Source organism: Anguilla anguilla, chromosome 8, assembly GCF_013347855.1.
Source record: "Anguilla anguilla isolate fAngAng1 chromosome 8, fAngAng1.pri, whole genome shotgun sequence".
In the NCBI taxonomy this organism is placed as follows: domain Eukaryota; kingdom Metazoa; phylum Chordata; class Actinopteri; order Anguilliformes; family Anguillidae; genus Anguilla; species Anguilla anguilla.
Window position 1 is genome coordinate 19003408 of NC_049208.1, and position 27952 is coordinate 19031359.

The 27952-nt window shown below is 43.5% G+C and overlaps 1 protein-coding gene across 1 annotated transcript in view; it reads right to left on the reverse strand.

The window, feature by feature from the left end:
• The window catches only part of myo10 (myosin X), a 116556-nt gene that overhangs the window by 8613 nt on the left and 79991 nt on the right, over nt 1–27952 (reverse strand). Inside the window, exons 20-35 of the mRNA XM_035428941.1 lie at nt 19187–19311; nt 18666–18780; nt 15913–16019; nt 14056–14274; nt 12835–12874; nt 11403–12317; nt 10627–10747; nt 8595–8838; nt 7648–7743; nt 4496–4589; nt 4194–4249; nt 3470–3612; nt 2825–3016; nt 1868–2025; nt 1124–1247; nt 499–796 (exon numbers count right to left, since the gene is read on the reverse strand). Of these exons, the coding sequence (XP_035284832.1) occupies nt 499–796; nt 1124–1247; nt 1868–2025; nt 2825–3016; nt 3470–3612; nt 4194–4249; nt 4496–4589; nt 7648–7743; nt 8595–8838; nt 10627–10747; nt 11403–12317; nt 12835–12874; nt 14056–14274; nt 15913–16019; nt 18666–18780; nt 19187–19311 (3047 nt within the window). The remainder of the gene's footprint in view (nt 1–498; nt 797–1123; nt 1248–1867; nt 2026–2824; nt 3017–3469; nt 3613–4193; nt 4250–4495; nt 4590–7647; nt 7744–8594; nt 8839–10626; nt 10748–11402; nt 12318–12834; nt 12875–14055; nt 14275–15912; nt 16020–18665; nt 18781–19186; nt 19312–27952) is intronic.

Genomic DNA, 27952 nt, shown 5'->3' on the forward strand with positions numbered 1-27952 from the left:
ATATTCTTGTCTGCAGTCTATTTTTTGATAAATAGCACAGGTGTTTGTCATCTTATCCAATTTGGCAATGCAAATAATTTACTGAGAGAGTTGACTGTGAAGCCTTGAAGTTATTATCACAGCAAACATGAGCACCTTTAATCATAGTTTTTCAAACAATGCAGCTTACACTGGTGTCATGCACTTATTAATGAGATATTGAAGATCACACAGCAATTGATCCAATGAACCAACTACAGCTCACACCATCATAATGTCTTGATGGTTATCCAACAATTAAATCAACCGACAAATTTCAAAACTGTATTAGAGATCGCTTGCAAAAATACATCTAGTAAGTTTATTTTAAAATATATGGACATGCACACACACACACACACACATACACACACACCACCACCACATCAAATATATTGGGTTACACAAACACATTTATCCTTTGACACACCTTGGTTTAAACCAAACCCCTTATGCACATAGTCCCTCCTCCCTCCTCACCTCTTAAGGTGGAACTTCAGGTACTTGAGGATGCTCCGGGATGGGGTAAAGGTACAGCTCATGCAGGCCAAGATCTGCCAGGTGCGCAGGTTGCCCGCAGTGCCCGGCTGCGGTGCCCGGGTGGTCTGCTTGATCAGCTGGCAGTAGAGCTCATCGCGCAGAGGGCGCAGGTCCTGCCCCGTCTGGAGGATGCCCTGGATGATGGGCACTGGGTCACTCACTCCCTCCAAGTGCTGCAGAGAATTGAACACCTTAAGGGACTCGTCCTGGAGCGTGGTGTAGCCCTTGTCCTTCAGCACTGTAGAGGAGGAAAAGATCACTGGTTCAACAATGGGGATGAAAGATTTTAGGACAGACCTGTACTTCTGCATTGTGTGTAAAAGAACCTAAGGGGTATCACTGGGATGACCTTTGGTACAACTAAATATTTGTAAAGTTTGTACATATTTGTATTTTTACTCAACAGAAATCATAGATTTGAATCAGAAATACTGTATCATATGTTAAACATATATGATATACTGTATGGTCATACATATACAAACCATTGAACTATTATGGATCGTTTACAGGTTGTTTTCCTTTGAATACACTTTTGCCCCTCCCACACATTGACATGTCTTACAGCTGAGGTGGATGTCCCCATAGGGCAGAGGGAGCAGGGGTGAATGCAGGGGGTGGTGGCTGTAACGTAGGATGGGGTTCCTCTTGTAGATCTGCTCCACCACCTCACTGTTCAGGCAGTTCTCCTGTGGCCGAGGACAGAACGACGAGACCGGCAGTTACATCACCAGCAGGGGAAAACCAGGACCACAGTAGCTTCAGGGCCTCAGGGTGTGAAATGCACCACGGTACGGGCCCATCTGGAAAAAGTGCCTATTTCTAACAGGCTGGTGCTTTGTTAGAAATATCTTAGAATTTTATCTATCCATTTTGCTGTCCCGCCTCATCCCCTCACAAACTGCCATTTCCTGGACCTGAGGTGCATTGATTGGGTGACACTGATAGTTTTAACCTGATTTCTATGACTGGGAAGCAGCTACCTCACAGATCTTCCTGCTGAGAAAGATGCTCTGTACAGAATATAAAGCTGAATGGAAACCTACACAAAGCCAACAAGATAGTAAACCAGAACAACGGGTTCCTTTTAAAGCTACCTGCATTTTAACAACATCACACTACAGAGGCGACCACGAAAACAGCGGAGTGAAATCAATTCAAAGTGCAAGAGCGTCAAATTCTGTGTTTCAAGAAAGGTTCCAGGTAAAGGTGGGAAATGTGAAGGCTGTGGTAGAGGGGCCATTTTGTGCAGTGAAAGTGGCTTTGCTACAGCCCCGCCCTTGTGTGGCAAAAGTGAAGCCGCCCCCACCTTGATGTCCTGGATGAGCTGCTGGGTAGGAGTGTCAATAGGGGCCTTGGTATCGATGATGTTCTGGATGGCGCTGGACCAGCGTGTGGCCTCGTTCAAGAGCTTGGTGTAGAGGCGATAGCAGTGCTTCCGCCCATATACTGTCACATTCCAGTAGCCTGAGGGGGGGGGGGGGGGGGGGGAGAGAGACAGAGAGCGAGAGATAGAAAGAGAGAGAGAGAGAGAGAGAGAGAGAGAGAGAGAGAGAGAATTACTCTTTGTGTAGTTTCAGCAGCTTGTATAACAAATTAATAATGTCACATGCCAGACTGTAACTTCCTCCTGTAGTGATGCAATACAGAATCCAAAAGAAAAAATGCAACAGGGATCAAAATCAATTTAATTAGAATAAAGGGAAAGTGATTTATCACTGTATATATCAAGCTAGAAGCTCAGTGTGCTTGTGGTCCTAAAGGTTGATATCGTCTAAATGATTTTCTCTGTGCGACGCGGGCATTACAGTCCTCTTCAGGCACAGCTGAGCAAATCTGAATGAGCAGCAGGAGTCTGGTTCAAGCAAGGATCTCGCTGGTGCAAGATGTATCACCTATCAGGTGTAAGATAATATAATCTCCTCAACTCCAGGGGAGCATTTGTGCGTTTCAAAATGTATAATTTGCCTTCGGCCACCAGAGAAAGTGGGTTTAAGTTGGAAAGGGTACCATAAATTACTGCTACTGCAGTGCCTCCCATCTTATCATAATTGGTAGTGCCAACAAACAACCAGTTCCTATCAGAAAGAGACATTCATTCCCGCCTATAAGTGCTAGCACTCTCTTGTAACACTGTATGTCAAAACCTTGCTAGAAAATGCATCCGTGGAGTACCTGTGGAACTGATGTACTGCTCCTCGTTCAAGAGCAGTATTCTAGAAGCTCAACTGGCTATTTAAACTTGGGGATAAGAAAGGACCCCAACCTGTTTCCTTGAAGACCTTCTCATCCGGAGGCATGACGGAACAGAGGCTGTTGAGGACGAGAGTGCCCAGCTTCAAGGCGTTCTTCTCAGAGCTTTTATAGTAGTCCAAGGAATTGTGGGTGAGGAGGAACCACCGTTTCTTCAGCTTCAAGGAGGCCCGGGAGCTGTTCTTCATCTCCTTGTGGAGCCATCCTAGAGGAGGAGGAGGAAGAAGATGTGTCATGCGGGTGGGAGGGACAGATTGCGGGATTCCCCAAAAAAAAAATACATGGGGGAAATAAACCAGCAAATTACAAAGTAAATCATGAGTACATACTTAACCATTTTAAGTACATGTCAGCATATTCTGATAGCCATAGAAACAGGCACATTTTGAAACATGCTGACAAGAGCATATACTGTATGAGCAATCCAACAGGAAAATTTCCCACAGATCTTTGAAATTTATAGAGGACCAAAAGAACCACATGATTCCTGGGAGGTAGCAAAGTTACATGTCTTATGATTCTGTATTGAGCTTTGTCATTTTCTCCTTTTGCGGCCAAATCAGTAGTCGTTTTCGAATTCAAAGCTTCCAAGCTATGCACTGATTGACTGAACGAAAACGAACAGTGGTCAGAGAGGAGCTCGCCCGTGCCGTCTCACCTCTGACTACGAACTCCTGGCCCTCCACGCGCATGTCGCCCTTGGACCGCTGCAGCAGGGTGATCCAGTGGTGCATCTCCTCGGGCGTGTCCGCATTGCAGTGCAGCACGCGGTTCGCCGTGATGATTACAAACGAGTTTGGCCTGGAAAAGGAAACCGAAGAACGGAGAAGGTGAGGGTTAGTGTTTACGGAAGAGCAGAAGTCTCACCACCAAAACCAAGAAAAAAAAAAAGAAAACTGCACACAGGAGATAAACATCGTGGTTATGAGCTGTGCAGGTAGGTGGGCTGTTTCCTGTAGTAACAAAAGCCCTAACAGGTAGCTTAAACATGTATCACTTCATTTCAGACTTCATTTCATCCCTTGTTGTTTCACATAAAACCATTCATGAGAGGTTGCCTTGATGATTCAAATTTTTATATGGCCTCACTTATGAAGAATTTGAAGGACAAATATGTTTAACACACTGACAACATCTGAGTATTTAGCTTTTGTGTTCCTTCCCTCAGGACAATGGTGTTTTCTATTTTCACTCTTAAGATCATTCCCTTAAAATATTCCTGGATCTTGGGTTTCTCATCAGATAAGGTGGACCTCATAGAATTAGAAACTTAAAGAACCTGGGGATTAGCTGATATAGTGTGTGCACGTAAGAAGAGATTTAGGTTTGAGCTGAAACCCCCTGGATCAAAGTGTGCGCTAAGCTTCTTGGCAGCTTCTTACCTCTCTGGGTTGTCGGAGGCGCACACTGAATCGATCATCCCGACGTCAAGGGTCCCCTGCACAGAAAACAGACGTGAACCTCATTAGCACACAAGGCCCCTGACCGTGCACACGTTCCAGCGGCCGTGTCTGTAAAAGCTGCTGTGGAACAGATCAGCAGACTTCACAAGGTGACTGTCAAGATCAGTGAAAGAAGACAGCCATTGACTCAGAGGCTGGGGGATACAGAAGATGGGCTTTCTCGCGGTGACCTGGACCTCCAGGGATGCGTCAGGACTTCGGCCCCACCCCCCTGAACTCACCACAGCATTAAGGGGGTTGGCCTGCTCGTCGTGCATCTCCCGGATCTCCTGCTCTGTGGAGCTGTGGACCTGGCTCAACACACTGAACCACTGGCTGTATGTGGAAGAGAGGGAAGAGGAGACAGGGCATTAGGAGACTGGGCTCTCTCTAATAAAAAAAGGTAGGGGGCGGGTCTGCTGCCATATGGTGTGCGTTCGCTCCTTCTGCGCACAGGCCTGTCGCTCCAGGGGGGAAAGAACAAAACAGGTCTGGCGCCGAAGACTGACGACAAGGCAGAAGAGACCAGGAGAGGGAGAGATAGATATAGAGAGAGAGGGAGATAGAAAGAGTGAGAGAGAGAGAGAGAGAGAGAGAGAGAGAGAGAGAGAGAGAGAGAGAGATTTATGTATGGTCTGTTACCTGGTATTACAGTACAACTGTAATTAGACAAATGACAATTGTGTGTATGCATGTATAAATATCACTGTTATTTCATACATTACCTAATTTATACTATACATGCCAGTAATAAAGCTGAACTGAGCTGAGAAAGACATAGAAAAACAGTTTGTCATAATTTTGAGTCTAGGAGAAAGCAACAAGCTGTTTTAAAATTTCCATCTTGATTCTGATACACCCCCCATGTCCCGAAACAATGAAATGTTCTCATCTTAATATTACTTTCAATTTATATGCCATTGTACTGAAGATCCATTGTTCCAAATGCTGCCGTGTCACTGCATGAAACCTTTTACCATTATTGTCTCTGCTAACAGCCTCCCAGCAGTATAGCGAGGATGTATCACTTGACTGTTTAGTTTGGAAACCAAGATCACTTATCTAGCTGGTGATTCACTAGGAAGCGCATTCAGGAAACTGAAGGACCAAAGAGACAACAAGGTCAATGACCTTACTGTCATTGACCTTGAAAAATGGCATGTTTTGATTATTTTTCCACTCCTTATTTTTGCTAAATACTCCATAGATTCAGTCCTGTTTATTATTGCTACCAAGGATATATAATAAATAACATACCATGGATGGATCAATAACCATTCAGAGGAACCTGCCTGAGAGAATCCCTGAGCTATAATGTGTACAAACAGAGTGTATTGCTTCAGGATCTATCTATCATAGTCATTTATGCGATAATAAATCTTGGAACATATTAAATATCAGCAAGTCAGATGTGATAAAGCTTATCAATTTATTTACTGATGGAAAGCCTGCTGGCACACAATTATAACAGAGAAACCAGTAATCCCTTTCTGTCAAATACAGCACACTTCTTTTTACAGGCAAGAGATCAAAGGAGGTAGATAAATCACACTCTGTAAGTTTCCGCTCTCCCTGTGCAACACAAACAGCCAGCTTCCCACATTTTATGTTTTACTGTTAACACTGAACCAGAACTTGTTGTTATTAAAAACATTCTGAGCATTCGACCTAAGGGGAACCATCTAGGCTACAGTACATATGGGCTGGGGAATAAGGCAAAACCAGGGGGGTGGGGGGTTGGAGCGCACAAAAGAGTCCGAACATAAATTTACAAACGCAAAATGCATGAGAGGGCTATATCAGTTCTTTATAAAGTACAAAGAGGAGCAACTAAATTGGTTATTGCTATGAAACATGCAAGTTATGAGGAAAAACATAAAATACTTTATCTATTCAGGCTTAGCAAAAGGACACTAAAGAGGATTTGATTGAGGTTACTGAATTCATAAAAGAGATTTTCCATGTTGAGCTCTGTCAGCAGAACAAGGGGATATTACATTACATTACATTTCTTTGGCAGACGCTTTTATCCAAAGCGACATAGAAAAGTGCATTTCATGGTCATGGGCAACTACAAAACACAGGCTCAATAAGATACAATACTTATTTTGTACAGCTACTGTATTTCTAGCCAAGAACACAGTTTAGTTCACACAGTGGAGTTCTGACCTAACCTCTGCCAAGCCAACTAGGCAGAAGAACAAGCTACAATATTAGGACGAATACAAATTACCAAAAAGTGCTGGGATGGGGGAACATGTAACGAGTGTCATGAAAGGGTGGGGGGGGGGGGGGGTGAGATTTAGGATGAAATATACAGAGTGGTGGTAGTTAATCTAGGTATAGTCTGAAGAAATGAGTCTTCAGACCACGGCGGAAGATGGGTAGTGAGGGAGAGGTTCGAGGAGGGACAGGGAGTTCGTTCCACCACTGGGGAGATAGGGTGGAGAAGCTCTGTGATATAAACTGAAATTAGTTAAAAGGTCAGTTGTACATTAATAACGGGAAGTATTTCTTCACAGATGTCAGTGAATGAATCAGCTTGCCAGGCCACTGAATGAAGCAGAGGCCCTTGGCATGTTTAAACCGACGCTTAATGCAGTGCTCGGTACTTTTTCTTTTGTTTGATGGAAAACAACAAGAAAGATGGACTGATTGACCTGTTGCCATCATTATTTATTTGGATGTTTCAATGTTCTTTAAGTTCACTGAACAAAAGTTGTTAAATATTTGCCGGCTGATTGAGAAGTAGTGCAGATAACTATGGAATATGAAGTATGAAGCAATTCTACAAAGTACTGTCCAAGCTCTTTTCCAATTTGTGGCAATTTTGCTTGCAAATGCAAATACTTTTTTTTCTTCGTAGCACATTTTCACACATTGAAAAAGAGTGACAGATGACCGGGGTCAATGTCTCAAACAGCCTCCATTCCTGGAGATTTTGATTTCCTGCTAAATATCAGATGGCGTTTAATATATTCTGCTTTGCTATCTTGACAGGATGTCACCGGAATCCCTGTAAATGACATTTCGGATGGAGGGGGGTGTAATTGAATCAGGCTGTGACAGTGTTAAACACACAGAGAGGTGCTATTAGAGATGGAATTGTGGGTTAGTCCATCTGGGGAAGTGGGCGCTGGTGGGGGCCTGGACGTTTATTCATAGAGATAAAGGATGACAGGTTTTTCATAGCTATGTATAATGACACACCCACATTTTTCCTTTACACACATACGCGTGCACGCAAGGAGGCACGCACGCATGCACACGCGCGCACGCACACATGCATGCACACGCGCGCGCAAACACACACACAGACCTTGTCTTTCTCTTTCATTGATACACGCTTAACACACAAAGGTTGCCTTTCAGCCCGTGGATGCGAGGTACTTGCCTGGCGTCTTCGGCAGACTCTGCGATCAGGTGATAGGTGCGCTCTGGCATCACAATGTCGATCCCGTTCTCCTTCCCCGTGTTGTCTATGATCTCTCTGAAAAGAGGTCAGCGCATGCAGTGGGGTCAGCTCTTCCGCATCACCTATGCCCGCAAGGTCCCGGCTTTGCTCCACCCTCCTGCAGTGTCCCCCCCCCCCCCCAGACTTCCCCATAGGCTCCTATTTCTCTTGATGGCAGCAGTGCCTGTGGCTTTCTTTGCATTCTACGGCAACTACAGCCTAGCACCTGTTGACTGAACAAAAGGTTTCCGACCTGCATGCATTCTATGGGGCTTCTGTGAATCAGCGTGGAGACCGCTATGGTTTCCTTGAATGTCTACAACCTTGCTCTGTTGCCATGATCAGTCTGCTAGCTGAGAGCTAGCCTACATACCCATAGTGTGAACGGTCTGCTGGTGAGGTTAACTTTGCACCAATTGCCCTCTGACCATAATTGATAAGTGGGAGAGTGCTCCTTATAAATGATGGTATGGCACATCTTAATATATAAATGGTTTAAGGTCATACCCTAATTACCGCATATTTCCTTCATTTGTCATTCTAAGGGTAGAGTGAACTTTAAAAAGCATAGCGTTCAATATATTTCCAATGTCATCTGTGGTATTAGGAACATTAAACAGACAGGAGAGGAAAAGGGCTAATTAGCAAGTGCAGTGCATGGAATTTAAATTTCACTGCAAGTGACAAACATGGCAATGAACTTCTAGGCAGCATTGGGCCTTTAAAGAGAAAACAACACTCAAAACTAAGCAGATTAATGGAAAGATAAAATTGATACCATGGTACATGTAAAGCACCTTTCACAATAAGACCCTATGTAAAAATGTAAACCTCTGAAAAAACATCTAGCGGGTGAGGTGACAGGGCGCCCCCTCCTGGTGCCTTACTTGGCGGTGTGCATGTCCAGCGTGCCCTTGAGCTTCTCCTCGCCGTCGTTCTCGAAGTACATGAGCTTGCTCTGCCGCAGCACGAACCAGCGGCGCTTCCAGTTGCGGCGGGAGAGCGTGGACGAGCCGCCGCCCTTCTTGTGCAGCCAGCCCTGCTTCAGGGCCTCCTGCTTGGCTCGGAACCACAGGAAGGTCTCGTCCTTCAGCACGCACCAGCGCCTCTTCCAGGCCGTTATCAGCCCCCCTGAGGGCCCAGGGAGACGGGGGGAGAGAGAGGGAGGACAGGAGGGCAAGGTGGAGAAAGTGATGGAGGGAGATAGGAAAAGCGAGGGAGATGACAAAGAAACAGAGGAGGAAGGTGGATGGAAAGGGGGATCAGAGAGAAATCACAGAGGAAGGAGAGAGAAGAGGTGGCATTCAGAAGGACAGAGGGGTCAGAGGGAGGGAGAAAAGGGGGGAATAGGCAGGAATAATGGACAGGAGAACAAAATGTAGCGATGAGAATAAGGTAAAGGCAAAGTGGTTCATTGGATGAGAAAATTGAAGGACAGGGAACAATGGGATGGAAGTGAGGAGTGGAAGGAGAGAGTAGAGGAAGAAAGAAAGAAGAGGAAGGAGGGAAGAGGTTAAAATAAGCAATAGGAAACATGATTCATTTTGAAATGAAATTAATTAATTAAAAGACAGGGAGGAAAAAAAGATGCAAATAGAGGTCGAAGAGAAGAAAAGGGCAAGGCAAGCAGGGAGAGGGAGGGGGGACAAAATGGAGAAAATTAGGAACCATCTTACAGCACAATCTCTAGCACAGACCTTCATGTGTGTGAGCAACACAGTGAAAAATCAATACTGAGGACCCATAGGATTAATAGGGATTTTATAGGAGCAGCTAGCTACAACACAATACAGAAGACGCAACATTTAGTTTATATTGTAGATACTCCTATGCAGTGTGAAGTATCCCGCTTTAGATGAAATAATTTATTTTACTTTTGTGCCCTATTATACCTTTTACATATACAACAGCTGGTAAACACTAAAATTGCTACAATTGTTGATTTGCTGTTTTTAGTCAAATATTATGCTTGACCACAGCGTGGGGCCTAATTCCTGAAGTGCTAAGCCGTATGTCCAGGTCCAGTTACTGAACTGCTATGCCACATGGCTGTACTAACAGTACACAGGATAACACAGGAGAAAACAGCAGGTTTATCCTCAGTAGTATTCCTGTAATCCCAAACAGCAAGATACCGAAACGGGCTTATTTGTCATATCGTCTCACAGACCACCCAATCCAGTTATCCAAAGTGTTGACGGATTTGTCCTGCGTCATTTCATTCACTGTTTTTCCAGTGGCTACAGTGACACCTAGTGGTGGAAGGCTTGGATTCTAGGCTGCTCCTTGTGGTTGCTTTTCAATTTTAACAGACAGAAGCAGCTTCTCACAGAAGCTTGGCTTGTGACTCTTTCTGTGCTTCCTTTGCAGTTGGGTAAAAATAACCTGGCTTTGGGAGAGCTGTTTGGCAGGCATACTCTCGCCAAAGCCTGCCGCTGAAGAGAATTTCGTATGCACCCTCACAGCACGCTGGCAGATCTCACAATGCTAAGAGATGCACCCTTATCTCTGTCAAAGCTTCAGTCACCTGTGCATTATTTAAAGGCTGCTGAATGCAAATGAAATTGATCATGTGGGATCAATTGTCCTTCTAATAAGAAGCAGACGGAATACAAAAGAACTGGTACTAAATTTAAATTCAGTTTTTTGGCCTGTTTAGACATCAACAAAATTTAGTTTACACTGACAGATAAACATTAGTCATAACATTAAGTGCTTTGATATTTCAGTCATATCTGAGTGCCTTCAATGCACAGAACAACAATATTTCCATTAAATCGTATATATATTATTAAAACCAGATTTCCAATGACTGAAAAGAAGCAAACTGTTGATACATTTTCTCAGGCTGATTTCACAAAGCCACACCCCCATGCTTGTGATGGCTTTCCCTCACTAGTGCTGCCATGGCGATGTTACCTTTGATGTGCAGGAAACTGTGGAAGTAGGGGAGCGTGACGCAGCTGTAGACCGAGTCTCGCCGGTAAGATAGTTCATCGTCAGTGTCGAACCTGTCAAAGTCGTCCTCGCTGTCCTCGAACTGGGGGTCAGGCAGGAAGATAACAGAGGCCTGACTCACATTTATTTTTACATTACATTACATTACAGGCATTTAGCAGACGCTCTTATCCAGAGCGACTTACACAACTTTTTTTTTTTACATGGCATTTTACATTGTATCCATTTATACAGCTGGATATATACTGAAGCAATTTCGGTTAAGTACCTTGCTCAAGGGTACAACGGCAGTGTCCTACCCGGGAATCGAACCTGCGACCTTTCGGTTACAAGTCTAGTTCCTTACCCACTGTGCTACACTCCGTCCATTCTATTTGAGACAGAATGAGTCACACAACAGTCTGAGCTTCATAACGAAGTCACTGCTCGTTACAATCCTGGATAGAAAAATGAGGCTCAACTTTAATTCAGCTGCAACAAAGCTAAAGTTAAAATGATTTCCTGCACTGCCAGTCCCTTGTCTTGAAGGCACACAACAGCAAGGAGGACTGCAAAAGAGTACTTAATTGGATAACTGTTTTGATATATGCAAGTTTTTTATAAATATATTTTTTCATGTTTTTTAAAATTAGACTACAGTTTAATGAGCCTTTAAATAAACATGCTGTAGTGAGCTCTTGGATAGCCTCTTGGACTTATGTTCTGGGGTAAAATGAGTTGTTTAGATCCACACTCACTGAGGACTGGGCTCCCTCTGAGCTGAAGCGGTAGGCCCCAGAGCTGTTGTAGGTCCCCACTGAGCAGCGGTAGTCCGGGGACCACTGGCCACTGCGGGGATTGGAGAGGGCCAGGCTGCCGGCGGACACGATGGCCCCCTCGTCGTAGTCGTCCTGGTCGTAGTCCGAGTCCTCGTCAGGCGGGATCAGGTCCACGGCGCTCTCGTCCGGGGCCTCCGGGCCCTGCAGCCGGCAGAAGGCGGAGTCTGCGCTGGAGGAGGCGCTGCGGCAGGCCTGGGGGATGGAGAGGGGCGGGGCCGGGGCCGGGGGGGCCACCCTGTCGTTGACGTAGGGGTCCTCCTCGGAGGAGTCGTCGCTGGTGCGGATGCCGCTGGTGCGCTGTCCGTCCGAGTGGCCGTGCTCGCTGGGGTTGGGCGAGTCCTTGAAGGCCTCGTCGTCGGCGCCGAAGCCCTCGTCCACCTCCTCCTCCTCCTCCTCCTCCTCCTCCTCTTCCTCGCCCTGCCCGGGGCGGCGCGGGTGGAGGCCGGCCTTGTCCCCGCCCGCGCCGGCCGTGCCCAGCGAGCTCTCGATGTGGCGGACGCACTCGTCGATCTCGTCGAAGTTGAGCGACTGCAGGAACTCCTGGGCGGCGCGGCACGCCTCGTCCTCCAGCCGCCGCAGCTCCTCGTCGCGCAGCCGCTGCAGCCGCTGCAGGGAGGCCTCCGTCAGCGACAGCTCCTGCCGCTCCTTCTGCCGCTGCAGCTCCTCGATCTCCCGCTCCAGCCGCAGGATCTCCTCCACCTGCGTGGCGTCCTGCGGGCGGACCTCCAGCTCCGGGAGCTGGACCTCTTCCTCCTCCTCCACCTCCTCCGTCACTTCCACCTCCATCTCCAAGGCCCGGGATGCCAGCTCCTCCGCCATCCGTGCCTCTTCCGCCTGCACATGGGGAAGAGAGTTTGTTATGGGTGGCATCATGGGACAGATCTTCAGTGCCTACTGCCTACTGTGTGTGTAACTTGTGTTAGTGAAACCGGACCACCATTTCAGCTCTATTTTACACAAAATGGTTGAAGCTGTTATCAGGGGTGGATAGGCTGAACCTGGATCAGTTATCAGGGCGCTGTGTGCTACCATATCTTACACAGTTAAAAAACAGTGGGCAGAGAGAATAATGAGTGAGGAAAGAAACAAGAAAATTATAAATAAGTAAGCATACAGCTTATCTAGTAGCAGGGGGTGTGAATGTTTCATCATAGCACGACACCCTTTCCCTAACATTCATATCTGCACACTAATTACTGCTTTCTCATTTTACTGGACGTTTAATTAACTATGAATGTGAATCCGCAGTAAAAAATGTAATTTTCCATTTTCCGCAGGCATCGCGCGGCTCGGTCGATGGCTGTTTGCTCACAGACTCGTTGACTTTGGAGTGATGCGCAAGCACTCTCACCTCCCGAGCGAGTCGTTCCGCCTCCATCTTCTGCCGCTCCCTGAAAGAGGGGGGAAAAGCAGGCTGATTAGGCCCCGCCCACAGGCCCAGGCTGTCTGAACGAGACCGCTGAAGTGCCGCAGTCTCAGGCTGCTAACAGGAAGTGGAGTGCAAGACCCCAGCTGGGCACAGCAGACTGCGGGGTCGGCTGCCAAGTCACACAGCGCACCCCGCTGTACGCGGCCGTCTTTAGCTGACTTTGTCCACTGTAAGCGTATAATCAAAACCAAGAACAGAATGTACAGCCTATTGCTCCAGAAAGAAAAAAAGAAAAAAACGCTCAGAGCTAATTCCCATAACTCTCTGCAACCATCAAAAATGTACATAAAGGGATTTGATGAGGTATTTTATGAAAATTCATTTGCAATGCAGGTACAACAGATGAATGTTAAGTGGTCCTTAACATAGATTATGGCTTTTTTATTTTCAGGGACAAATTAGAGCAAAATAAATAAGGTTTTGCTGGTTTCACAACTCACAATCCAATTTGAGTTGATTTTACATTTAGGCACTGCGTGCCTCTGTTTGCAACAAGTCTGCAGTAATGGGAAATCTATAATCAAGCTTTATTTCCTCCATTACTACGATGGCCTAATTGAAATAATGCTTTATTGAATCTGAGTCAGACAGAATATCCATCCATAGCTTATCTTTCCATTAGGGCATGCTGATCTGTCCAGCCGTCAAGAGATTGCTGTGCTCATTTGTTTTTTCAGATGTCAATCATTTTGGCAATCTGCTTTACTTTCAGGTGTACTGCTGAACGTTCCAACAACCAACACAACTTCTGAAAAAATGTTGGGATATGACCTAGAATGACCATATGCACAGCTAAAACATGATGGGGCCTAGAATTAGAAGCCAAGCCTGTAACCTTCTTCTTCCTGACGAAATGCAGAAATTGCAGGTATTTATGCAATTTGTTTATACTGTAGCTGTGACACAGATTATAAATGAACAAAACCATATTTTACTATCATTGCTAATATATATATAAAGTGATGTAAACTAAACAAACATGAGTGAGGTTATAACCGTAACCTGACCGCATGTAAGATCTGTGACACTGTGTCCTTGGTGATTTGGCGCATGAGAACCAAATATGGTTCGAATAACCATGACTCCAGAGATTGCATTGTCACGTGAGGAGATAATGATGAGTATGGATGAGTGATACTCCACCTCTCCTCCTGCTCTGCCCTCATTCGCCGCTCTTCCTCCTCCCTCCTCCTCCTCTCCTCCAGGAGCTGGCGGTAGAGCCGACGGGCCAGGCGGCCCCGTGTGCGCTTCTGGAAGGTGAGCGTAGCCCAGCGCAACTGCAGGAACCTCCGCCTCCAGTACAAAGCGCGGAAATTCTTCTGGATGACCACAATGCACTGCAGCAACTTCCTGTACTGTTTCCTGTAGGGGGCAGAAAACATCCGAAGAGACAAACTAGGTAATCAGTTCACCCCATGAGAACAAAGAACACTGCAGCATTTAAAGAGCTGAGTGAATCTAATTTAAGTAATCCAAGTCATGCAGTCTACATTCTTTACTTTCTATAGCTAATCCACAGATTTAAGTGGGGGCCTGAGACACAATGAGGCCATTTATTTTTATACCTCAGATTCCAGTCTATAGCTTGTAAAATGTACTTACGTAGTTAGTTTATTTATGTCCATGTTGCTGTGCAACATTCCATGAGGATCATTTAAGACATCAAAACGTAAGTTCTGGCAGGGTAAGCCAGGTAAGGTGAATGGTGATGCACTGGTCATTGGACCATTTGTGACAGCCCTGCCAATTGGCAGCCAGGAAATTGAAATAGATATAACAAAATGTATTTTTGTCATTAATTTTCCTCTCTGGACAGGAGTAGATAGGGTGTCAGAGTGGACAGGAAAATGATCCCTTTTCTTCTGCTATCCTATAATGTCTGTCTTTCTCTCTCACTCTTTCTCTCACTCACTCCATCCCCTCTTAACTTCCAAATTGCTCAAGATTCAAAATCCACTTTACAGAATGAGTGGTACATAATTGCCCTCATTCACCTTGAAAGTCCCAAGGCTCTTCACTCAGAAATAGCAGCTCCTATTAAAGCTGTATTTTATCATTTCAAAGCAAGTAGTAGTTTTATTTTCTTTGCCCCTTCTCTGTTGTTCATTTGCAAACAGTGCTATCTTCCGCTATGTGTCACAGTCACTGCGACTTCAATGCCAAAGCATTCCTGCATTTAACACTTCCATCTCACATAAAAACATTCTGGGGCCAAGGTATCAATGTATCGATCAACCCACAACAAAGACAATGCTATCTATATTGGAGAAAAACCCTGTAAGACCTAAGTGCAGTAAATTGGACTACAGTATTTTAAAAATGTATTTTATGTCAACATCGGGCATTTACATAAAGTATATCAGGAGAGTCTAAATGGACTGGCTTTGTTTTCAAACTCTTGACAGATATCTTGCCATCTGCAGGCCAGAGAAAGTAAGTGACACTGCTACCTAGTTACAGGGCAGACACAGACGCGTTGTCCTGGTTTCAGTAAACAATTGTCCACTTCTTTGACTCACAAATAAAGGCAGGGCTTGCTTTTTCTCTTCACAAGCACAATTTGGAAAATTCAGGGATAACTAAAATGAACTCCCCAAAGTGTTATTCTAAAGAAAACAAAGAACACTTGCATTTTTAGTTTTGCATCTTTAGTTAGGAAATTCAGTTAGGAAATTAAAATTCTTTAGTTAGAAATTAACAATTTCATTGTTAATGTTGAGCACACACAGTCCACAATGCACTGGTTGCTATGGCAATAAAGTATTGAAGTTCAAATCTTTATTGAATTCAGGCCATAGTTCATGTGGACAGACTGGCCAGAGGAGGAGAAAACCAAACTAGACATTGGATGGAACTTCAGGAAAATGGGAAGGCTGAGACGATTGTGGACCATGGACCAGTGTTTCAGAGACTGAGACCCAAGCGTGGAGGTGAGGAAAGTCCACTAAGGCCCTGTGCTCCGGCGGGATTGGTGCTGACTTGAGTCTGGGAGATACTTACCGAGCCACATAGCCCATGATGTGCGCCTGGATGACCATGGCAGCACGGTACACCTCCACCTCCCTCTGCTTCTCCAGCTTGTGCTCCAGAGACTCCCTCAAGAACACCTGATGGGAGATACAATGGCTCACACCACCTCCATGCCACGAAGGCTCCTCCTCATCGCAGATAGGAAAGGAAATTGCTGTGTTTTTACTAAAGCAATGGGGCAGGCAGGCAGGCAGGCAGGCACGGTGAAAAGGTCACGCTGAACATAAAATGAAAATGACCCACGCAATATTTCTCAGGAAATGTAGACCTGCACTCTACCATGCTCACAGAAACAGTTTTATTTCCGCTCAATCAGGCTGCCTTACCTGTAATTGCTTTATGTCCAGTATTTATTTCTCACTTGCCTTCTTTTAACAACACATTTATTTCACAGTTTAATTTAACTACCTTGAAACATAATCTTTGTTTTATTATTTTTTACAATCATAAAATACTCCTAGTACCTCTACTACTATTTACTATTACTACTACTACTACTACTACTACTACTACTACTACTACTACTACTACTACTACTACTACTACTCATAATAATAATAATAACAGCAACAGCACACCAATGTGCAAACAGCATAAGCTCAGAAGAGTATGCAGAAATCCCAGGCAGTTCAGACCTTCAGTATTACATTCTGTGTGTTTAAGGACAGTCCTTTTTACCACTCTTTAGAGACCCTGGAATCTCAGCATGATGTACCAAATAGTCAGAGTAATCTGCATCACACAGATAGGCAGAGTTTCACAGAGCTGACAGAAAGAATTTATTCCATGTTTCTATCAGAATTTCCATGCATTTTCAATGCATAATTCAATGAGTGAAACAACCCATTTTATCCCGATTCAAAACCGAAAGCTGTCAAAGGTGACATCTCACGGATACACAGACTGCTCAGAGGATTTCATTTGCTCTGAAAGGACCTTCCTTTTCTTACAAAGGGTCTCCTTGGCCACAAAACGGCTACGGAGAATCTAATGAGGTTCTCTTTCTTTATCTGTATTCAAAGAAAAACCACAAAAATCTCTGGGGATTATTGTGAGAAGGCATTTAAAGACTGCTTCTCAATTAGCGCCGTCCAGGCATTGCGGGGGTCCTTCTCCCCGCCCCTGGTTTTCAGGAACCCAGCTGTTTGTCATTGATAGTGGAGCTGGGTCTCCATGCTGGCTACTGTTAATCCGATTTGGAGCGCGGCATGACAAGACGGGAGATTATTTCTGATCCCGAGTAAATGATAAATGTTGTCATGTCTAGAGGGTATTCAAAAGCCAATTTCAGTCCCCCCCAATGGCTATAATGCAAGGTTGCCAAAAGGTTATTACTCAAAGACAACGCATTACAAGCTCAACATTGTCAAAATCACTTGAATAATACCACTATTCTGTTACAGTATAACCACAATGAAAGTTCACAAAGCAAATTTTACACAAAATGTCTGCTTTGACAGCCTGAATTGCATTGATTTGTGGATGTATATTCTATCAGAAATATGACAATCCATGCTAACTATAAAAGACAATCACCATAAAATGTTTAATAAAAAAAATAATTACATATATATATATATACACACACACACACACACAAAATTAAATTGTGCATGTTATTGACTTTCACTGTGTTTGAATGACATAATAAACCATGACACTTGCATGCTGTACCCATTCATTAAATGAAGTTACAGTCACTTTAGTGTAGACATGCAATGCCTTCTACTGTGAATTTGCTGTGAATGTGCCCGTGCTCTAAAAGCAAACACCTTTCATAACACCGCACTCCCTATGAGGGTTTCACTGTTTGCCATCATGCTGGCGCTAAAAAAACGACCCCTCATAATTTCCAGAGAATTAAGTTTCCCTCATAAAAGCGTACAGACAGTGTGCGTGACACGCACCCCATAAAAAGAAACAGAAAGAAAGGGTTTGAGATGAGACTACATAAATCTCCTTCTCGCAGGCTGAGGCCTGAGAGGCCCGTTCCTCTTCGGCGGGCTGAAAGGAACCTGACTGATTGAAAGGGCGAGGCTCCCTCCCAAACTGCTGTCAGCCTCCAGCTGGGCTACATGGTCACGCCGGGCTGCCCGGGCAGCGACATCTGTCAATTCTCACTGGAAATTACTGAAACGTAAATCTTTTCTGTGCCCCGGCCTTTCGTGAATACTTTGTAAAGTAAATAAAAAAAAAGGGCCCAATGATTCAGGCAGAAATCACCCCAACACAATGACGTTCATTCCACGCTTGTTGTGCCGCTACAGATGTCATTGTGTTTGGATAAAATTATTTACAGCTGAACCAGATTGCAGACAGAGACTGCCTCAGGTAAAAGATTAGAACTAACGTTGGCACCGGGGGTAATTGCCTCCACCACTGCTCCCCCATAAGCCATTATGCCATTACAGTTCCCTGATCCACTTGCATTAAATTATTCAGGTGATATGCCAAATTAAGGCTGGCAGCCGATAATGAAATCAAAAGGAATCAGCACACAATGCACAATGCCATTTGTGTAGCTTTTGTAGAGTAGAGAGTAGAAAGTAGAAAAGGTTCATATTTTAATTACAGTTATTCAAGGGCAGAAAACGACCGATGAGCTTCAACTATGAGTACTTTTTGGCTTTGTCCCTTTAAAAGTGCAGGTGAAATTCTAGCGCCATATGTTGCTACAGTGTAAGAATGATGTGAATGTAAAACTTAGCATTTTCCGTTCTCACCTTGCTCTTCCCCAGCTGCCACTCTGCACTGCTGCTGTCGTAGAGGCTGAGCAGTTCAGTGCACCTCCCCTTTGGGTCGTCTGACAGGGAAAGGTCCCTCATTAGAACTTTGTATCTGGGAGGAGACAGGGGCAGACTGATGCTTCCAACAAAATATAACACTCCCAGCCCCCATGGTGAAGAAAACATGGTGCAGCACATGTTAACATGACAGTTTGTGCAATGAGCTTAGACAGAGGCATAGGTATAGAAGTCCTAGATCAGGTATCCTATTGAAATCAGTGGTCAGTTTGTGCAAGTGGGCTAGCAATAATGGACAACAGAAAATGTCTTTAAAATGCTTAAGAGTTTTATGAAGTGAGGACAGATGAAAATTCCTCTGACAATCAGCTCACTACACTATCTCAGGGTGCCAGGGCAATGGGTTGGTCAGGCCACTTCATAATAGTCAAATGGAACACTGAGCCTATCTAGTTGCTCTGTTGCTATGCGCATTGTTACAGTCGGGGGCCCGGACTCACCTGGCGCAGAAGTCCTGGAAGGGTCTCCTCACAGGGAAGCCAGCTCGACGAATTCGGACAGTCTCCAGCATCCCAGAATACCTGAGCTGGTTCAGGACCACCGTCTGGTCAAACTGATCAGGCATCTAGAGAGAACAGGGGTAACATGGAGACAGCTCTGACCAAGGGCCCATCATACCCAGTACTTTACAGCACTACATATACATTCATATTGGTGTACTATGAATTATTATGCACATTAATAATGCAATGCATTAACAGACATCACACTGATTTATTGAAATTAGTTTCAGACATGTTAGCAAGCCATCAATGGAACAGAATTATGTTACTGAAATGAAACTGACTTCCTACTTGGGAAAATCCATTCTCCAAAACAATTAGCTCTTCAATGACACTTTACAGCATTTTATATTCAAGAGCTGCATGAAATATTTAACAACCATCAGACACTATTCTGAAAAAAATAAATAAAAATTCTACAGACCAAGAAAGTTTTTTAAAAACTCGTTTACATACAACTGCAGAAACAGGAAAGGACGCAATGTGGACAGATTGAATATAACCAAAATAAACTACCACATTAATCCATTCAGTTTTTTGTATGGGATATGCCACTCAATGCTCAACAGAATCCAAATAGAAAGATACAAAACTTGTGAAAGAGATCAAGATTCCTTCTTAAACAACAAACTGGGGAAGAACAATGTGACAATGCCAGATATCAACATTCTACATCGAGTGAACTTGGAAAATGGAAATCGGAAGGTTGAACATGCCATCAGAATACGCTTTCTTTTAAAGTTCCATTGAGAGGAGTCAGGGCAAGGATTAAAAAGATCTCAGAATATTTCTATTATTGAGGAATTCATTCCTTTCTTCAAAAAAAAAGGGGAGGGGCGATGGATTTTGAAGAAGTTAAAGCACAGAACAAAACCAAAGACAAAAGTGGTCCACTTGGCCACTGAAGGGGGGTTTTCAAATGGTCCCGTTCTTTGGTCAGATTGTTGGGGTGACCCCCATTTCTGACCCCCGTGGGCGTCCGTGGAGAAGTAAGCCCCGTTTTCTCCACATTAATTTCTCCCCATTTAAAGGTCATCTCCCTGCGTATCCCGTGCGCATGTTGCCCTGCGGAGATGACATTAACATACGCACATATGACAGAGGCTCCTCTGAAAGGCTGCCTTCAAAGCCGGGCTGCCAAAATGAAATTAGCATAATTGTCATTTGCATTATGGCCGAGGCTGGCCCCCATCCACAAAAGCAACATGTCAAAGGGGGCAGCCCTTTGAAAAGGTTGTAATTCGCTTAGTCTCTTCATATTTTGACTTAGCGGTCATCCAGTCACTCTGGGTCTGTAAATGAGGGGGTTTTGGGGGGGGGGGGGGTGGGTGGACTGAATTGGGGGATGTTTGTCTGTGGGGGGAATGAACAGCAACCCAGAGAGAAAGTCTACTGCAACTGTCTTCCCTGGTCTCCATTTTCAAAGCCAGCTTACCCCCTCCCAAAAACACTTCTCTACAGAAAGTGAAATCGGATGATTGTTGTCATTTTCACACTGTAAAAGACAGCTCCTCATTTCCCCCCAGGCTAAGTCAGAGTGCTCCATAAGTAGGGGCTGCCCTTGTCTTTTACTGAGTGGCTGAGTCAATTACAGCACTTTTGACATTTCAACCTGCTCGGCATTAATAGCTGTTATTCTCGTACAAATGGTTTTCGGAAACGTGTGACTAAAATTTGCATGCACGCATATCCATTATTCATCATACAATGCACTTCCCAGGTTGTGCTGAGAAATAACTTGTCAAATAACTTTAAAAGTCATCTGAATTACTTTTAAAAGGTTGTGCTGAGGGAATTATCTGTGATCCAAACTTTCGCATATCACACTACTATTCTCACTGATGGTGTCTCATTCACATACAATAACAAATGAATCTGCCAATATAAATATATACAACAGGTACAAACTTCCACATAATTCCTAGAAGAAAAAAAAAACAATATGGCTGTAAGTTCTGCATAATTTTGTTTGTATAAAATAATAAATTAACAAAAATGAGCAAGAATGGATAAAATCATATGAAGTCAAGTCATATAAAAGTCACACCAAAGACAAGTCTTGCATCACTGCCTCTGGAAGCAACCAAACGGAACATCACAACTTCAGGCAGCTTGTTTTCAGATCACATAAACTGAGACAACTGCATTGAAAACCTGCCAATGTCAACTGGAACTTCCATCAACTGCAATAACTTAAGCTCACAAAAAAAGAATGTTGGACCAGCAAACCAAAACATGCTGCATTTTGCTGATAAGGCAGTGGATCAAAGTTGAAGAAAGTACAGAGAGGAATGAATTTTAAAAGCTTTCTAACGTAGCCTGTGCAGATGTGTTTACCTTACCATGCAGGGAGTGCCAATTCTCCTTCCCTGTCGCTCGAGCGTATGAGGGGGTCCATACACAGCCACTGAGAGAGGAGAGCTAAGTGCTTCAGACTAGCCAGAGCCACGCACTGACTGAACAATGCCTTCGGCCTGCCAGCTTTATGTGGGAGCCGTTGCCATGGAGCTGCGTCCCATGCTGGGGCTAATTTGTGCGAGTCACTTGTAGGCCCAGCAGGGAGAGGGAGGAGGGAGAAGGGAGCTCTGACTGGACCCCGTGTATGGGAGGGGAGTGAAGCTCAGCAGCTGTTTTTATTTAAAATGGGAGTTACAGAGGAGCGTAGCTGTAAGGCCGAACTCTAGCATCCAGGCAACAAGCTTTATTTACAAAAGAACACAAGCGTGTGCTTTGCTTTATGTTTACATGGGGTGTTGTATGTATATAATCCCAGATAGTGCCAAAGGCACTTCTGAGGAAACAGCTCTACCCTACCATCTGAATTATAAACAAATATCAAGTCATTCTGTGGCGTAATTTCATTTTAATCTGCATTTCTAAAACCTTAATTGTTGTATAGCTGTTAACGATGTATGAACAAGCGTGAATCCGCAAGAGCTGCGACCGCACACGCACATGCATGCATGTGTGCATGCATCCACGCACACACCCTCACACAAACACGTGACTTCTTCTTTGGTTCATGACCAAACTTTCCACAAAATCTTGTGCAAATCTGTGAATCCATTCGGAAGTTATGCGGCTTTTTGTCATAGGCCACGCCCATCACCACACCCCCTCTTGGTCAATCGGCCTGAAAAGTTACTCAGCTGTACCTTCGGTCATGACCAACGTCCATGCCAAATTTCAGCCTCCTGGGGTGAAAACTGTGGCCGCTACGGGGTGGGACACTTTTTGTGGACCAACCGACCAACCAACCGACCGACTGACCAACCGACCGACCGACAGACAGAGAGCTGCCGGTCACAGCTAACAAGTGATAATTCACAACTGACTAATAATCCGGACAGTTTCCATCTTTCTTGTGGCTGATTTCTACGGTCACAGCAGCTGAGTGATTACTTCTGATGCTGACACTGCAGGCTGGATTTACTAAGCATTTGCAAAGGGTGAAGTACATGCAAAATAATCATCATGCAGAATAAAACATCTGTCAGTATTTACTAAACTGGCAAACCTGCATTTAATGTACATAAATAATGTACACCAATGGATTTTGCATCTTAGAATGCATGTTTTTAGGAGTTTTGTTATGAGCTATGAGCTATAAATGCAAATGAACTAGCAAAGGTGATTTATCAATGCCAGCCTCAATTAGATAACCACAAGTGTTTTTTTTACTACCTAGGAAATGCAATTCTTAAATGTGGAATTAAAACAAAAGGATTGATCACAACAGCTGTAATTGTTTCCAGGATGATATATCATCTGACTCAGAGATAAGATTTGAGTGGAGAGAATATTTTCTACTTAAACAGAAAAAATCATGGCTGATATTATCATATTAATTATCACTGTATTAAAATGGTAATTATGTTGACCTACAGAAGCACACACATCATTGCTACAGTACATAAGCTTCTCTCCAGGACTGGAGTTGAAAACTATTTTGTAGCTCTATTCATTTACATAATTGCTTTTATTAAATACCGCACTAAATCAACAGCTTGTACACACAAACAATGGGTGGCATCAGTATTATCAGTATTGGTTACAGTGTGGGGTTATCAATACCAGAGTGGATTCTGTGAGCTGGATACATTTCAGTGCAGTGCAAAAACCTTGGAAGTCCATTTTATAATATTTTGGCTTGCTTTTTAAACATATTGCATACTGTAAATTTATCATAAATTATAATTAAGCATAATGTTTTTTCACTAAATTGGAAAAATAAATAGTTTTTTTTTACAGTCTCTGAGAGTTTCATTTTTGGTAATATCTTTTTTTATTTCACTGACAACATGTTGAAAGGCCAACACAGAAAATTCAGTAGTGCAAGGAGGGGTTTCCATCACAGTATAATTTTGGACTTCTCTTTCGAGTGTCAAACAATTACAAAGTAGCACTGAATCATGACATAAATATTGACAATATTAGATTCCTTGTTCTGAACTAATTTGAATTCAACATGCCGAATGTACTTCATAACATCAAACAAAAGGTGTTCCTTGTCCGGGAAAATTATCTGCATCAACTTGAAGTAATACTGTACCTCAATTCAAAGGCATGCTGCCAGCCAGATTCATGTTTTCTATTCATATTGACTCAGTTACGCTAACAATAATCCCATTTGGTTGCATTACTTCTGTCAGTCGTACCAAAGCACCAAGGTTGGAATGCCATGTCCATGTCCTTAAGAACCAAGGGATTTTAATCATATGCTGCCACTATGCAATGCCATTGATTAGCATGGAGTGAAAGGGTGTGGCTTCAGTCAAGGGCATGGTCTGCAATAGACACTGCACATGGGAGTCCCCAAGGGCGACTATGTACTTCAAAAGGCCCACTGTTTGGTCTAACCTAAGCGCTTTACAGTATGGTCAATTCATTCAGACAGATGTACTTCTCGTCCCATGTGCTCATTACACCCACAAGCTAGACTAATGTGTATGTATGTGTGTGTGTGGGGGGGGGGGGGGGGCAGGATGATGGGGGAGTCATATGACAATGAATCAGGAGAGTTGCCTCCAATACAAAAGACCAGATATTAACTTTGTGGATGAAATAAAATGCATATAGCTATGAAATACCAAACTCTGCAATTTTGGGTCTCAATAATAATGAGACACTGCACTGTTCCTGAACTCTGTTCCCCAATGTGTACTACTAATACATTAAGCATGGCTTGTTTCAGTTGCATGTGATGAGAGTTGTAATTTCTCCTGCCCCATATTTTCAACAGAGATGCATTCGTAAATGAGTTTGTGAATCACAGTGTGCCCAGAGCAATGTGTTGCTAAGAAAGCTACAGAATCGCTAACAAGTCTGCACCTGACACTGACGATGAGAGACACAGTTGAATTTTACACTGGAGTCTTCCAGTGTAGAGTCTTCTAGTTACTGTGGGCTACGCTGAAAGTACTTCGCCCTGTGCATATAAAAGGCAGACACTGATCTTTGAGATAATGATTTTCTCTACAAGTGTAGTTTTAATGATTATGAGGAAATGTGATGGAACGAACCTCAGTAAGGACTGTGTTGCCTGTCAGCTCAAACATACTCACTGCCTGCTTTGTGGAAAAAGTACAGCCAAGGAGGGGAAAAGGCAGCACAGATGGAGAACAGAGAACCCTGCAAATATCAATATATCGATAGGGAAAAGAGCAGGATTTCCCTGAGGCTAAAAAGGCACTGCAGAGGGATCTGGCGAACATTAGACCACAGGGACTTTGAGGTCATCCATATATTTCCCTACATAGAAAGTTTTGGCTCTTACCCTGCATTGTTTTCCTGCCCTCTCTCAGGGGATTCACATTTAAGGTTTGTCAACCGAAAATACAACAAAGACTCACGCAGATACAATTTCAACAGCATTCAATAATACCTATGTCGATTCACAGGGAGGTGCAGATGTTTTATAAAGCATGTTTCACAGAATATCACCACAAACACAGTTAACCTTTTTTGATATTGTTGTTACTGTCAGAATAATGGTATTTATTTATGCGTGTATCATTATCTAGTTCTTAGCATTATCATATAATTTGGTTGACTTAATAAAGATTACATTTGATGCAAGCAGTGATAAATTTTTATGTTGTTGAAAAATAATTTTCCATGGAGTCTTTTGACTCCTGGTGCATTACTAAGAGACAAATGAATCAGAGACCTTCCTGCATTTAAATACCATTTGAAGCCCTGAAGCTCCCACTCATGCACACATACAGCACATCTCTGGGGTGATGCACGTCCCCTCAAAAGTTCAAAAGAGTGCACCATAAGTCTGCCCCCCACGCAATTTACGGCCATTCAAAGTAAACACCTCCCCCTAATTAGGAATCAATCATGCTCCAAGGCGGTATTACCGCCCTCCATAAAAACTGCGCTCGACAGCACTTATGGCCCAGCTGTCATCCCCACGGATACAGCCTGTTACCCTGATTCGGGTCTGGGTGCGTGAGTGTATGTGTATGTGTGTGTGTGTGTGTGTGTGTGTGTGTGTGTGTGTGTGTGTGTGTGTGTGTGTGTGTGTGTGTGTGTGTATGCGTGTGTGTGTGTGTGTGTGTGTGTGTGTGTGTGTGTGTGTGTGGGTGTGTGCGTGTGTGGGGGGGGGGGGGGTTGTTGAATTGAGTAAGCCTGTAAATCCAAGGCACGCGTCTGAAACAAGGCCTTGAACAAAGCAGGCCCGTTAAATAGCCACCACCTGCAGCACAAACGCCCCCAGACTCGCTCACCCACTGAACTCGCACTGCACAGGGACAAAGGAACAAGGTCCTACCTTGCACTGCTACCATGGTCCTCTCTTCCTTCTTTTGTCCATGAATGACAGTCTACCTTTGTCCCCACTACAGCTAGACAAATAAACAAAGCTAGGACAAGGCCTGACCTTTCCATTGTCTTCTCATCTACAAGCTGACTTTTCCTCTCAAAACACCAGTGCTTCAATCTTAAAACTCATAAAAACTTCTTCAATTTAGCGGTGCACTCAATTCGCAGTTCAAGTTTACATTCATTTTGCATTTCAGAGAAATTCTCTTGTTGGCAGGCCAAGCTCTCTTCAAAGAGACACCAAATCCTTGTGAAAACAACAAAACAATGACTCTGGTGTACGTCTCAAACTCCTTCAGTTTCATAGGGATTAATCGGATGGAAAATTAAAGCCTAGATAATGCACAAAAGTCATTCGTGAAAAGAAATGCCTGAATTAAAGAAGGAAGGAATGGAGTGTGCAGTTATAGCTCCCAATAAGAGTGTAACTATTTTTTTTGTGCTCAAATTGAGTCTGTCACTATATGATATATACAAAGCAACACTTTGTTTACCTCTGCTTATCTGTAATCAAAACATTACGCAGTGATGACTTAAAGGGCCAAAGGCTATGAGGATATGCAGAATATCTGCATATATAAAGAAAGTAATTAAATAAAAACTGTATATTAAATGAAATTTAAAAATTAAATTTCTGTCAAACTGACTTCCAGATGTGCATGCTATTGCCCTTTTCTCTCAAATGGACAGATTTGTCTAAAAATGAAAATATTTATTTTCAAGACGCATGTTTAAAAAAGAATTGGTAGACACACACACACACACACACACGCACACACACACAGAACCTGACATATGCCATGCAATGCTGAACAATGCGGGGAAAATATAACAATAGAAACAAGGAGACATGGACAGATTTGCCAGTGACATAATCTCTTATGCACACACACTACTGATTGCACCATATTTTTTTCTTGAGCAAGAGGAGTCCTTTTCTTTTTGGAAGCCATCATGGCAAGCCAGTCATGTTTTCATTACAGCCAATATTTGATATGCGTAAATTACCCAGTGCCGAATATTAGCCTCAGCAAAGCCTTGTTGCTAGGTAACCTGGGGTCAGACAGCATATAAAGGCCAGACTATTCCCATTCCTAGCTGGATCAGTTGAGTGTGCAGAGGGGAAATTCAGTGCTTAGCTTTGTAATACGGCTAGTAAGGAAGATGGATTCAGCAGCCCCTTCACTGGCGATGGTGGTGGGAATACACTGGTTTGAATGGGTGATGCAGGTGCTGGAGTTTAAATCTGTTGACCTCACTACAACAGTCCCAGACCTCTCAATTGACTTAAAATGGCCATTCATTGAAAGAAGGATTATATAAGAATGCTTATGCTATTTAATATACCTAAATATGTATGTAACATCTCAGACAAATATGAATTATTGATATGCATTTACGTAGGCATATCTAGATGCATTTTAAAACTAGTTACAATATACATTAAATTAAAATAGACATTGCATACATTTATAACATATTTGATTTATCTTTAGCACATCACTAATTACGATGGAATCTCACTATGGTTAAAAACGCTTTGAAAATTGTCCAAGAATCTAACTTTTTTTAAAAACACATATGAAATAATTAATTCAACAATTTTACTTTCTAATCTGTACACAAGGTGAGAATTGTTAAAGCAGAAAACCTGTGAGTCAGGAAGGCGATCCATTCTCTGTGGGTTGCCAAATCCTGCTGAATGCAAAACAGGATGCGGAGGAGAAATCTGAAGCTCTGCTCTTCCACAGAGGTAGACGCTGATGTGTCCTCATGGTCACACCTTTCTCTTTAACTCCAAGTAACCATGTTGCTATTCGCAAAACAAACCGCTGCACCATTTTAAATGGCCAATTCTAAAGCAGATTCATTTCT